Source organism: Entelurus aequoreus, linkage group LG21 (assembly GCF_033978785.1).
Source record: "Entelurus aequoreus isolate RoL-2023_Sb linkage group LG21, RoL_Eaeq_v1.1, whole genome shotgun sequence".
Taxonomy (NCBI): domain Eukaryota; kingdom Metazoa; phylum Chordata; class Actinopteri; order Syngnathiformes; family Syngnathidae; genus Entelurus; species Entelurus aequoreus.
Window position 1 is genome coordinate 42,875,837 of NC_084751.1, and position 14,675 is coordinate 42,890,511.

Consider the following 14,675-nt stretch of genomic DNA (forward strand, 5'->3'; position numbering starts at 1 on the left):
TCATCTGTTGCACATCATCTGTTCTCCGGCTTCTTGCCATGATTTATGGCGCTAAATCTCATCGCAGCTCAACGGCATTTCATACATCACGTGGGCATTTAATTACTTCCCCCTCGGTGGAAGAGAAGAAAGGCAATTGCTGATCATAAAGATGCGGAACGTTTGGTTGTGGAGGGGGCACGGTCGCGGCTTTCTGGTTTGCTTCAGTTTCAGAGCTGGATTCTTCGTGATAGCGTTCTCTTGCCTTCTGTTGTTTGCCTACAGTTTGTTGCTGTTGTTCCTCCACATCAGTGTCACTTCCCTGATCAGAGTAAAGAGCGAATATGCATCAGCAACACCCTTCTGCCGCCATTTGGTCGATATTGTCTAGATTTCCACATTGATCTAAGTCACAGGCGTCAAACTCAAGGCCCGGGGGCCAGATCTGGCCCGCAAACACCTGGAAATGATATGTGTTACTGTAAATGCAAAGACGGTACATTAGTTTTTTTATGGTAGAAAAACTGGCAGCTAAGTTGCCAGAATAAAAATAAAAAAAAACTTGTTGTAAAACCCAATGTTAATTTAAAACAAACATTCGGGCAACCAAGCTGCCAGCTTTTTCCGTAACACCCCCTAAATTAAAAAAACACTATATTTTACAGTAAACTTTTGTAAATGTAAAGTTTTTACTGTAAAATATTGGTATGGGGACAACACTGCTGTAAATTGAAAAAAAACTCCCAGTTTTTTGCGTTGAACTTCTGTTGACTGAGCTGCGGTTGTTGTTTTTAACGGTGTGTTACTGTAAATGCAAAGACGGTACATTAGTTTTTTTATGGTAGAAAAACTGGCAGCTAAGTTGCCAGAATAAAAAAAAAAAAAACTTGTTGTAATACCCAATGTTAATTTAAAACAAACATTCGGGCAACCAAGCTGCCAGCTTTTTCCGTAACACCCCCTAAATTAAAAAAACACTATATTTTACAGTAAACTTTTGTAAATGTAAAGTTTTTACTGTAAAATATTGGTATCGGGACAACACTACTGTAAATTGAAAAAAAAACTCCCAGTTTTTTGCGTTGAACTTCTGTTGACTGAGCTGCGGTTGTTGTTTTTAACGGTGTGTTACTGTAAATGCAAAGACGGTACATTAGTTTTTTTATGGTAGAAAAACTGGCAGCTAAGTTGCCAGAATAAAAAAAAAAAAACTTGTTGTAAAACCCAATGTTAATTTAAAACAAACATTCGGGCAACCAAGCTGCCAGCTTTTTCCGTAACACCCCCTAAATTAAAAAAACATTATATTTTACAGTAAACTTTTGTAAATGTAAAGTTTTTACTGTAAAATATTGGTATCGGGACAACACTACTGTAAATTGAAAAAAAAACTCCCAGTTTTTTGCGTTGAACTTCTGTTGACTGAGCTGCGGTTGTTGTTTTTAACGGTGTGTTACTGTAAATGCAAAGACGGTACATTAGTTTTTTATGGTAGAAAAACTGGCAGCTAAGTTGCCAGAATAAAAAAAAAAAAACTTGTTGTAAAACCCAATGTTAATTTAAAACAAACATTCGGGCAACCAAGCTGCCAGCTTTTTCCGTAACACCCCCTAAATGAAAAAAAACACTATATTTTACAGTAAACTTTTGTAAATGTAAAGTTTTTACTGTAAAATCGACGGTCTACTTAGAACAATTTATATCATTAATAACGAAATCCAGAGGCAAATTAATCCATTATTCACTGTTACAAGCGGCCCTCTGATGGCAGCCATAACTGCCATGTGGCCCTCAATGACAACCAGTTTGACATCCCTGCTCCAAGAGGTTTTTAGGTACACTGAACTACAATGGAATAATGCAAGTCTCTCCTCATAGGAACTTCTGAGTCACTCCGCAGACCGACCAGAGAGACAACAACTAAAGGAGGCCCTTGAAGCTATGCAGGTGTGTTTTTGAGAAATGAACATTTACTCATCATGACGCCTCAACATTGACATGCTGGGTTTGTCTTCCCTTATTAGGACTTGGCCATGTACATCAACGAGGTCAAGCGGGACAACGAGACACTGAAGAAAATTAGCGAATTCCAAAGTTCTATAGAAAATCTTGTAAGTATTTGCACTTGATCATGACTCATTTGTAGTTTTTGGGTTGATAATAAAGGGGTCATATTGATTTAAAACACTTCCCTGTGGTCTACATCAGTGGTCCCCAACCTTTTTGTAGCTGGGGACCAGTCAACGCTGGAAAATTTGTCCCACGGACCGGGGGGGAGGGGGGGGGGGGGGGGGGGGTTTATTTTTATTTTTATTTTTTTTCCATAAAGAAATACAATCATGTGTGCTTACGGACTGTATACCTGCAGGCTGTATTGATCTATATTGACATACACATACACAATATGTATATATAGTGTTTTTATGTTGATTTAATTTAAAAAAAATGTATTTATTTATTTTTTTATTTTTTTATTTTTTTTATTTCTTGCGTGGCCCGGTACCAATCGGTCCGCGGCCCGGTGGTTGGGGACCACTGGTCTACATGACATGTAACGGTGGTCCTCTGGTCAACATTTTGCAAAGTCTCTTTTGTGTGTAGTGCGCAAATTTTCAGGATTTATGCAGATCCCAAATACACATCAGCAGGTACCAGAAGGTAAAAAAAGTTGGTTTCGCATAATATTGTGAAACAAAACGCCAGATAATATGTCTGCTAATGGGTGTCATTTTGCAGTCCTTATACACACACCATAGTAATACTTGTATCTCTGACTACGGTAGCCGTAATGGGCCCGACAATCCATCAAGCGGTGCGACTTCAACGTCATACTAAAACACTTTGACATATTTTGGAGTGCCGTGTGTAATGTTCTTTATTTTCAATGGAACATTTAAAGATTTGGTGTTGTTTACTGGCGTCATATTGCAGTCCACACGTATCTCTTATGTGTGACTGCCATCTACTGGTCACACTTATCATTAAACCATGTACTAAATAAAATGTCTTTGAGGTCAGTAAGCACAACCAGAATTATTCCGTACATTAGGCACACCGGGTTATAAGGTGCACTGTCGATTTTTGAGAAAATGAAAGGATTTTAAGTAGAAATGTCCGATAATGGCTTTTTTTACCGATATCCGATATTCCGATATTGTCCAACTCTTAATTACCTATACCGATATCGACCGGTACCGATATATACAGTCGTGGAATTAACACATTATTATGCCTAATTTTGTTGTGATGCCCCGGTGGATGCATTAAACAATGTAACAAGGTTTTCCAAAATAAATCAACTCAAGTTATGGAAAAAAAAATGCCAACATGGCACTGCCATATTTATTATTGAAGTCACAAAGTGCATTATTTTTTTTTAACATGCCTCAAAACAGCAGCTTGGAATTTGGGACATAGCGGGGGGTGTATATTGTAGTGTCCCGGAAGAGTTAGTGCTGCAAGGGGTTCTGGGTATTTGTTCTGTTGTGTTTATGTTGTGTTACGGTGCGGATGATCTCCCGAAATGTGTTTGTCATTCTTGTTTGGTGTGGGTTCACAGTGTGGCGCATATTTGTAACAGTGTTAAAGTTGTTTGTACGGCTACCCTCAGTGTGACCTGTATGGCTGTTGACCAAGTATGCAGCTCAGACCAGGAACAAGGCAGAGTGGGCGGAGTTTGTTTTCAGAGCAGCCAGCCCGAAACGCATGTGTCAGGAACAGATGCGGAATACATTTTTTACAACAAATGTCTGCATAAAAGTGATAATATATCATATTGTATGTGTTTATTACCCTTTGCATTCATATTTTGCTGTTTGTTACATTTTTATTGTGTTTTGCTTGATTGTAAAAAATGTCTATGGAGGAGCTGGTCTGAGAAGTAAAATATGTTCATATGTTGTTAATATTCAGTGTTTTTTTGTTCATAGTTAATATTGTAAATTCCACTTTCTTTATTTTAAGTATATTTTGGGTGTCCCAATCAGTAAAAAACTGTAAAATTCCATTCCGTTTTTTTGAGGTGAACTGTCATAACTTATTTTAGAATTCTAGCGGACATTGTGACTTTTGGTATTAGTGTTACTGAAAAAAAGGGACCCAAACAGATTTTTACAGCTAAATGTGTATATATCATTAATACACACATACGTATTGGCCCCCCAGACACCATGTTTTCACTCAATGTGGCCCCCGAGTCAAAATATTTGCCCAGTTTTGCTCTATTTTGACAGCGAGTCTCCTGACAGCTATAAGTTTAGCCTACTTTGCATTAAAATTTGCAACAGAGGAGGATGCATGTGCATGTGCGAGCCAGTCTGCCCCACAAAAAGAGGATGGAGAAAAAGAAGGAACTTATTGACTACAGTGTTGAACTACAATCGCAGACACGTGAATTGATTAACGTGGACCCCGACTTTAACGAGTTGAAAAACGTATTCGGGTGTTACCATTTAGTGGTCAATTGTACGGAATATGTACTGTACTGTGCAATCTACTAATAAAAGTGTCAATCAAAATCAATCAATCAAACGTGCAAAGCTCTTCGGGTAAAACTTTACCATAAATGTATAGTCCGCTGACATTACCACGGGGGAAAACAACACAAATGGGGGAAAATGCCAAATGAATCTATTTAACTTTAGCGGAAATATGAAGAAATGCAAGATTGTTTTATAAATATCCCTGCAATGCCTCCGCGATTTGATTTCACATTTTCAGGACTTATGCAGATCCCAAATACACAACAGCAGGTACCAATAGGTAAGAACAGTTGGTTTTGCATAATGGGGCCCCTTTAAGTGATAATTAAGCTTATAGAAGTTGCATGTTTCTAATCAAGAGAATCACATTGGAACATGACGACGGATGGATTTTTTTTAATGCATTCTAAATAGAGATGTCCGATAATATTGGGCTGCCGATACAGATAAATGATTTAAAATGTAATATTGGAAATTATCGGTTTCAAAAAGCAAAATGTATGACTTTTTAAAACGCCGCTGTGTGGAGTGGTTCACGGACGTAGGGAGAAGTACAGAGCCGTTGCGTCTCCCAGTCATTCTTGCAAACCCTCCCGATTTTCCCGGGAGACTCCCGAATTTCAGTGCCCCTCCCGAAAATCTCCCGGGTCAACCATTCTCCAGAATTTCTCCCGATTTCCTTCCAGACGACAATATTGGGGGGCGTGCCTTTGCGTGCCGGCCCAATCACATAATATCTACGGCTTTTCACACACACACAAGTGAATGCAAGTCATACTTGGTCAACAGCCATACAGGTCACACTCAGGGTGGCGGTATAAACAACTTTAACACTGTTACAAATATGTGCCACGCTGTGAACCCACACCAAACAAGAATGACAAACACTTTTTCGGGAGAACATCCGCACCGTAACACAACATAAACACAACAGAACAAATACCCAGAACCCCTTGCAGCACCAACTCTTCCGGGACGCTACATCATACACCCCCCCTCTACCCTCTACTAAAACCCCGCCCACCCGTCCCAAATTCCAAGCTGCTGTTTTGAGGTATGTTAAAAAAAAAATAATGCACTTTGTGACTTCAATAATAAATATGGCAGTGCCATGTTGGCCCTTTTTTCCCTAACTTGAGTTGATTTATTTTGGAAAACCTTGTTACATTGTTTAATGCATCCAGCGGGGCATCACAACAACATTAGGCATAATAATGTGTTAATTACACGACTGTATATATCGGTATGGGTTGATATCGGAATCGGTAATTAAGAGTTGGACAATATCAGAATATCGGATATCGGCAAAAAAGCCATTATCGGACATCTCTAATTCTAAATATTAAATACATGTAAATAAAAGTACAATCGAAGACAACCTGAACATTCCAATTGCAATCGATTCAATGACCTGGATGATTGAGAATATTCACATGCAGTTCCGGAGTCAAACCACAACAACACAAACCGTTTGGAACGGATTAATAACGAAAGAACGAGGTACCCACTGTGTATTTGTTTTATATCCGTTACTCCATAGGCTTTTGCAATCACCGGAAGGTGGAGGTGTATCCAAGCGAGGATGGCGTCATGTATTCTGTGTCTATTTGGATTCTCTGTGAGCCTCGGGTGCAGCTGAATTATTTATAAGCCCTCATTAGTCATAGCAATCAGTGAATTGACCCCGGACTGTCTGTGTGACCTAGGCAGCAGGTGAAGCTGGTGGAGTACGGGAGGCCAAAGATAGACGGAGAGCTGCAAGGTTTGCTCCATCGTCAATCGTACTAAACAGGACCGGTGAGTCTCCTGACTTTCTACACTGCAAAAAGTGAAATCTAAGTAAGATGAAATATCTCAAATAAGGGTGATACTTGCTTATTTTCTGTCTGATAAGATAATTCTTCTCACTAAGCAGATTTGATGTTAGAGTGTTTTACTTGTTTTAAGGGTTTTGGTCCTAAATGATCTCAGTAAGATATTACAGCTTGTTGCTGAGATTTGATGAGCTATATTGAGTAAAACATGCTTGAAACTAGAATATTCAACTGTTGCAAAAGCTGTGTCATCAACACTCACAAGTATAAAACTACTTTTTTAAAGTCATCATTTCTTACTTCAAGCATGGAAAAAACAAAAATCATGACTTATATGCGCACTAATTGACTGAAAGAGCACGCACTTGACGCGATGATGTCATGTTATCTATGGAAAAATGCATTTTCAGACGATATGATTTGCCTGAGCGGCTCGTAGACCCCGAGAGTAACAAGCGGTTGCCTTGTTGCCTTTCCATTAAGAACAATAATTAGTTTTTAGTGTAAGTTGTGCTGGTTTTCAAGAAATGTAAATGCCATCATTATGTCAGATAATGGCACTAGCATTTACTTCATTTAAGAATATTTTTCAACATATTGAGCAAAAAGGTCTCTTTTTTTTTCTACCAAGAAAAGTGCACTTGTTATTAGTGAGAATATACTTATTTTAAAGGTATTTTTGGGTTCATTGAAGTTAGCTAATTAGGGTCCGCCTGTACCCTGTACAAAGGAACATATTGTTATTGTAAGGTTTTATTATTATTATACCGACCACCCACAAAAAACTCTAATTTGACCCACTTAACATGCTTCAAAAACTCACCAAATTTGACACACACATCAGGACCTGCGAAAATTGCCATATAATAAAAAAACCAAACCCCAAAAAATCAAAATTGCGCTCTAGCGCCCCCTAGGATAAAACAAAAACGGCCTGTAACTCCCACTAGGAAGGTCGTAGAGACATGAAACAAAAACCTCTATGTAGGTCTGACGTAGACCTACATTTCATAATTTAACATCCTCGGGCAAAAACCAACAGGAAGTTGGCAATTTCCCATTTAAGACAAAAATGTACTAAAAACACTAATTTTTGCCTCTTTGAGCTGTAATTTGACCCCCTTAAAATACTTCAAAACTCACCAAACTTCTCACACACATCGGGACTGGTGGAAATTGCGATCTAAAAATAAAAAACGAACCCCAAAACTCAAAATTGCGCTCTAGCGCAATTTTTGAGTTTTGGGGTTCGTTTTGGCTCTGTTTTATATTTATTTATTATAAAACAGAGCCAAAACTGCTTCTCAGAGGAAAACTCAGACAAAACTGCTTGTAACTTGTAACGTCTTAGAGACATGAAACAAATACCTCTATGTAGGTCTCACCTAGACCTACATTTCATAGATTGACATCCTTCAGCAAAAATCAACAGGAAGTTTGCTATTCCTCCTTCAAAACAAAATTTTTGTTACAACCGGTCACCAAACATCAAACGTTATCTCCTCTGAGCGCGTTTGTCGTTTCGGCTTCAAACTACTACAGGAGAGAGATTGAACCCTTCTGATTAAAAGTTGACGAAAGCGTTTTGATTCGTGCTACGGTTTTGATTTTACGAGCCTTCAAAGACCTCTGCTCTGCTGCTTCGATTTTACCACCGTCAACCACCGTGCCGCAACACCTAGGAAAAAGACACAGACACAACTTCCTCTAACTCCCAGTGCGAATATCGTAGAGACATGAAACAAAAACCTCTATGTAGGTCTCACTCAGGACTACCACTGGACAAAAGTATTGGGACACTTAGGACTAGCACCTGCCAAAGATGCGGACCCGACCAACGCTGCTTGCAGCTTTGATTTTATTTGTTTTGGAAAGCCTTGACAAGCCACATGTTCTTGTTTTATTGGCAGATAATTTTGCTTTGTTCAAATAAAATACCCCTAATTTTTGTAAATTTTTTTCTTGTTTATGAACACTGACTTTTTGCAGTGTGCAGAAAGGAACAAATGAGTGTAAATAAATAATAATGACGTGTGTGTGTGTGTGTGTTTGTATCTCCAGGTATATATTCCTGTTTGATAAAGTTGTAATTGTCTGCAAGAGGAAAGGTTACAGCTACGAGCTCAAAGAGATTATCGAACTGCAGTCTTATAAAATGTCCGACGATCCCATGAACAACAGAGACATGAAAAAGGTAGGGGTGATGAAAAAGGGAATTATATACCAACATCTGGTGTAATCATGAGAACAATTGTCAAAAGGGCTGTCGGCAATGTAGAACTTAAAAGTAATGCTTTGTGCTCGTTCATGCAAAAACGGTCATTTAGGATTCATAAAAAATGTACAGCGGAGCATAACATTGGCTTTGTTTGTTTTCAATTTGCATGTCTCTGTCCATGTCGCATGTGTAACTGCGTGTTTTTATGGTGTCTTTTCTTTTTGCATGCTTACCAGTCAAGTGGAAAAATGGTAAGCTCAAGTGACACTTTAATTTACATCATTCTATTTTTAATGATGGGCTAGTTCTGGCAGTTTTTTTTGGGGGGGTGTCACGTGGCTACTGCACGCACCTTTTACCCATAATGGCATTCATGCAGACCACATCGCTAAAGCATGTCGAGCATCATTGAGTTCTGAAATAAGTGGACCAATATATGTATTCCGTTTATATTTACATCTAACACAATTTCACAACTCATATGGATACGGGGTTTGTATTTAGTCTGATTTGAGATCATGTTTTTTTGTCTCATCCTGTCATTGCATCGACTTATCTCACTACCGTCTGCTGCTTGCTGGTGTTTCCCCCCCCTCCAGTGGTCTTATGGCTTCTACCTGATCCACCTGCAAGGGAAGCAGGGCTTCCAGTTCTTCTGTAAAACGGAAGAAACAAAAAGGAAATGGATGGAACAGTTTGAAATGGCCATGTGAGTTAATTTGACTGCACAATCAGCCTCTCTTGCGTGTTCTTCTACCGCAGGGGTCACCAACGCGGTGCCCGCGGGCACCAGGTAGCCCGTAAGGACCAGATGAGTAGCCCGCCGGCCTGTTCTAAAAATAGCTCAAATAGCAGCACTTACCAGTGAGCTGCCTCTATTTTTTAAATTGTATTTATTTACTAGCAAGCTGGTCTTGCTTTGCCTGACATTTTTAATTCTAAGACAAAACTCAAATAGAATTTGAAAATCCAAAGAAATATTTTAAAGACTTGGTCTTCACTTGTTTAAATAAATTCATTATTTTTTTTTACTTTGCTTCTTATAACTTTCAGAAAGACAATTTTAGAGAAAAAATACAACCTTAAAAATTATTTTAGGATTTTTACACACATTTACCTTTTAAATTCCTTCCTCTTCTTTCCTGACAATTTAAATCAATGTTCAAGTACATTTATTTTTTCTATTGTAAAGAATAATAAATACATTTTAATTTAATTCTTCATTTTAGCTTCTGTTTTTTCGACAAAGAATATTTGTGAAATATTTCTTCAAACTTATTATGATTAAAATTCAAAAAAAATATTCTGGCAAATGTAGAAAATCTGTAGAATCAAATTTAAATCTTATTTCAAAGTCTTTTGAATTTCTTTTAAAATTTTTGTTCTGGAAAATCTAGAAGAAATAATGATTTGTCTTTGTTAGAAATATAGCTTGGTCCAATTTGTTTTATATTCTAACAAAGTGCAGATTGGATTTTAACCTATTTAAAACATTTAATCAAAATTCTAAAATTAATCTTAATCAGGAAAAATTACTAATGATGTTCCATAAATTATTTTTTTAATTTTTTCAAAAAGATTCGAATTAGCTAGTTTTTCTCTTCTTTTTTTCGGTTGAATTTTGAATTTTAAAGAGTCGAAATTGAAGATAAACTATGTTTCAAAATTTAATTGTCATTTTTTTCGTGTTTTCTCCTCTTTTAAACCATTCAATTAAGTGTAAATATCATTAATTATTAATAATAACATAGAGTTAAAGGTCAATTGAGCAAATTGGCTATTTCTGGCAATTTATCTAAGTGTGTATCAAACTGGTAGCCCTTCGCATTAATCAGTACCCAAGAAGTAGCTCTTGGTTTCAAAAAGGTTGGTGACCTCTGTTCTACCGTATGTCATCCGTCTTGCAGGTCCAACATCAAGCCTGAGAGAGCCACGGCCAACCAGCATAACTTCCAAATGCACACATTCGATAAGAACACCAACTGTCGAGCTTGCAAGATGCTGCTGAGGTAACGAGAACAAACACTGACATTTGTAACCATTGCCTTTCAAGTGATGTGTCAGGTTCAAACACTGATGACATCTATTAAACAAGACAAGAAGCAAGGAATTAAACCGAGACAGAATTCAATTTGGCTCAACTTTACCCTTGTACAGTATCTCAGCACGCTCTAGGCGAAATATTGTACAACTCCTCCTTTATTTGACTTTCCCTGACCACATGACCACAGCCGCATCCGGAGGGAAGTGGGTCGTAAACAGCGTTGCCTTTAACCGAACGGAACAGTTCAAAAGAAAAGGTCGTAAACACTTCACAGAAAAGGTCGTAAACAAGTTCAAAAAGAGGTTCGTAAAACAGTTCAAAAAGGAAGTCGCCTGGATGGGAGTCTGGTCCTGCTTCCTCTTCGCTTTTGTAGTCCTTGGGTCAGACAATATCTTTCTGTTTGTTTCATTTTGTTCCCACCCCCCTACACAGTGGTTCCAAAGACAGCTTTTGATTCTCACCGGACACTCAATGTAACACAATCAGTTTTTGTGATAACTTAGAAACAATTATTCTAACATGATGTCTACTCTTCGTCTTCATTATCATATTGCACCTTAAGGGGTTGTTTTTCATCCATGGTAACATCAATCCTAGAATTTGATCATTAAAAAGGAACAAAAAGTCAACAAATACGCCATACCATCCAACAATAAGCCATGAATAACTTAACTCCCATAGTCAGTTCGGTTTCATTTGAATTTGTACAGTTGATACTTTGTCCAATTTTGAGGGGTAAAAAGTAGAGATCGGACTGCCGATATTATCGGCCGATAAATGCTTTAAAATGTAATATCGTAAATTATCGGTATCGGTTTCAAAAAGTAAAATGTATGACTTTTTAAAACGCCACTGTGTACACGGACGTAGGGATAAGTCCAGAGCGCCAATAAACCTTAAAGGCACTGCCTTTGCGTGCCGGCCCAGTCACATAATATCTACGGCTTTTCACACACACACACAAGTGAATGCTAGGCATACTTGGTCAACAACCATACAGGTCACACTGAGGGTGGCGTATAAACAAGTTTAACACTGTAACAAATATGCGCCACACTGTGAACCCACACCAAACAAGAATGACAAACACATTTCGGGAGAACATCCGCACCGTAACACAACATAAACACAACAGAACAAATACCCAGAAACCCTTGCAGCACTAACTCTTCCGGGACGCTACAATATACCGTTTTGTGGGCGGTCTTATTTACGTGGCTCGCTTTTGACAGCGTCTTCTCCCCGTCATCTTTGTTGTAGCGGTGTAGCGTGCAAGGACGGGAGTGGAAGAAGTGTCAAAAGATGGCGCTAGCTGTTTTAATGACATTCAGACTTTACTTCAATCAATAACGGAGCAGCATCTCCTCATCCGTGGCTCACTAGTGCAACAACAACGCCGGAAAAAACGTCCGACCGGAACTCTCTAATAACTAAAGTTCCTTGGGTGAATAATGTAAACTCACTACACCGGTATGTTTTAGCGCTTTCATAGCGAGTTAACTGACAGATATAAGTAAGAACTTTACACTACTTTATATTAGAAATGGCAATAGCGGAGGATGAATGTCCCATAACAAGAATATAGAGTAAAAAAATAATTTTATCGACTACGGTGTCGCCACGGTCTACAAAGGCGGACTCGCGCAAATTTTCAGGACTTATGCAGATCCAAAATACAGATCAGCAGGTACCAGAAAGTAGGAACATTTGCTTTTGCATAATATTGCGAAACAAAACACCAGATAATATGTCTTACCTTATACACACACCATAATAATACTCCTATGTTGAAGCACAGTACAATCCATCAAGCGGTGCGGCTTCATAGCTTACCAAAGTCGTACTAAAACATTTTGATAGACTTTTGAGCGCTGTGTGTAATGTTCAATATTTTTAAAGGAACATATAAAATGTTGGTGTTGTTTACTTGAGTCATATTGCAGTCTTCACGTATCTCTTATGTGTGACTGCCATCTACTGGTCACATTTATCATTTCACCAGGCACCAAATAAAATAGCTTGGAGGTCGGTAAGCGCAACCAAAATTATTCCGTACATTGGGCGCACCGGGTTATAAGGCGCACTGTCCATTTTTTAGAAAATGAAAGGATTTTACGTGCGCCTTATACTCCGAAATATACTGTCTCGGATGCCGTTCTACTCTGAAGTTGAAACCAATACATTCACAGTGCATTTTTACATACTCTAACTGCCTAACACAGGGATGTCCAAAGTGCGGCCCGGGGGCCATTTGCGGCCCGCAGGTCATTTTTTAACGGCCCCACGGCCCATTTTAAAATACGGTTGGAAAAAAATGAAAAACATAAAAAGTGGTATGAAAGACCTAACAGGTGAAATGTAACAAGAAAATGTTGCAATGTTTACTCTAATAACACAAAGCTGCCATGCAGGCTGTTTCTTTCTTTAAAAAATAATAATGAATGAAAATCAATGTTATTATGAATTATTGACCTATTCAAGGCTCCAATCACGTCACATTAAATATTGCACTTTGAGATATTTTTTTGGGGAAAATGTTGCATATTTTGTGTTTGCCATATAAAAAATTGAGCTGTCTTTTTTTTTTTTAAAGAAGGGCCTAAAACGAACAAACAAAAAACATAAACAAAAATACAATTTATAATTGACGGATAGATCTGAAGTTGATCTCGAGATTATTGTGTTAAAAGTAAACAGTAAAAAAAAATTATAATTTATTTTTTAACACTTTAATGAGTAGGACCCTTTTGGTTCCCCAATCATTTTTGTGTGATTTGTTTTTAAGTGTCATCGCTCAAAAAATAATAATGAATTAAAATCAATGGTGTTATGAGTTGTTGACCTTTTTAAGGCTCCAATTATTATATAATCTCAAATATTCCCCTTAAAAATGTTATTGGGTGAAAATATTGCATATTTTGTGTTTTTTCCATAAAAAAACAGGGTTTTCTTTGACAAAAAGAGCATACGACTTAAATCTTTATAAAGGTTATATTGACAGATAGACCTAATGTTGATCTATGGATTTAAAACTTGGATAATAATAAAAATAATAATACTGAATAATGACACATTTTTTATATATTTTTTTAACAAAACCCTTTGTGGTCCCCGGGATCAAGCCTGAGTGGAGGCCTTAATGTATATTTTTTATACATATGTTGTATTGGTTTTTAAAATAAAAAAATATCAATATAGCCCTGCTTTGATTTTTCAGTGTGCGGCCCTCAGTGGAAAAAGTTTGGACACCCCTGGCCTAACACTTGTTAAAATAAGTTAAAAACTGCCAAAAAAAAGGATACAAAAACATAAAAACTATCGTAGAATTAATAATGAATTTTGAGGGTTTAACAGCAAAAAATACGGTATGTAGACCAAAATGAAGTGTTTTAGTAATAAAGGCAAAATCCTGATATGACCCCTCTAAAACAACATATTTTACTGGTAATTTTATTGTAAATGGCTGAATAGTTATTTAGTATTAGAATGATATATCGTACGTAACATTTTCAAAGGCCCAAAGCCAAATCTCTCAAGCTTAACCAGTTTTGGCTCTGCCAGCTTGCCATTGCTCGAAAAATCCAAGTGAAAACATCCTGGCTGTGGCAGAGTGGATATTTTTAAACATCCCCCCCGCCCCCGCTGTGTCCCCGGACACACCCCCTCTCAGCGGCGCCATCGCAGTGGGGATAACCCGTGTCACGGAATCACCGCGTCTGCCTCTGTCACACCAACGGCACTTTGTGTATTGACCCACACATTACATGGCTGGCCTGACCTAAATCCCAGACCGGTGGAAAAGGCTCGGACCAGTGATCTCACTTCATGCTGCATGCTGATTACCTGTCATCATGTATGGCCCTTATTATTCAAAATTAATATGTGAGGAATGCTAATTCTGCAACTGTAGCATTGTATTCCTAAATTGTGCATGGACAAAGATAAGATCTTTGTTCTGTGGTCAGATGAAACAAAAATTGCGCTGTTTGGCCACAATACCCAGCAATATGTTTGGAGGAGAAAAGGTGAGTCCTTTAATCCCAGGACCACCATTCCTACCGCTAAGCATGGTGGTGGTAGTATTATGCTCTGGGCCTGTTTTGCTGCCAATAGAACTGCTGCTTTACAGAGAGTAAATG

The 14,675-nt window shown here is 38.0% G+C and overlaps 1 protein-coding gene across 1 annotated transcript in view; it reads left to right on the forward strand.

Moving 5' to 3' along the window:
- The window catches only part of LOC133638755 (guanine nucleotide exchange factor VAV2-like), a 608,063-nt gene that overhangs the window by 549,917 nt on the left and 43,471 nt on the right, over positions 1–14,675 (forward strand). The window contains 8 exon segments of the mRNA XM_062031682.1: positions 1,858–1,926; positions 2,004–2,090; positions 6,171–6,218; positions 6,220–6,257; positions 8,336–8,468; positions 8,729–8,743; positions 9,092–9,201; positions 10,400–10,501. Of these exon segments, the coding sequence (XP_061887666.1) occupies positions 1,858–1,926; positions 2,004–2,090; positions 6,171–6,218; positions 6,220–6,257; positions 8,336–8,468; positions 8,729–8,743; positions 9,092–9,201; positions 10,400–10,501 (602 nt within the window).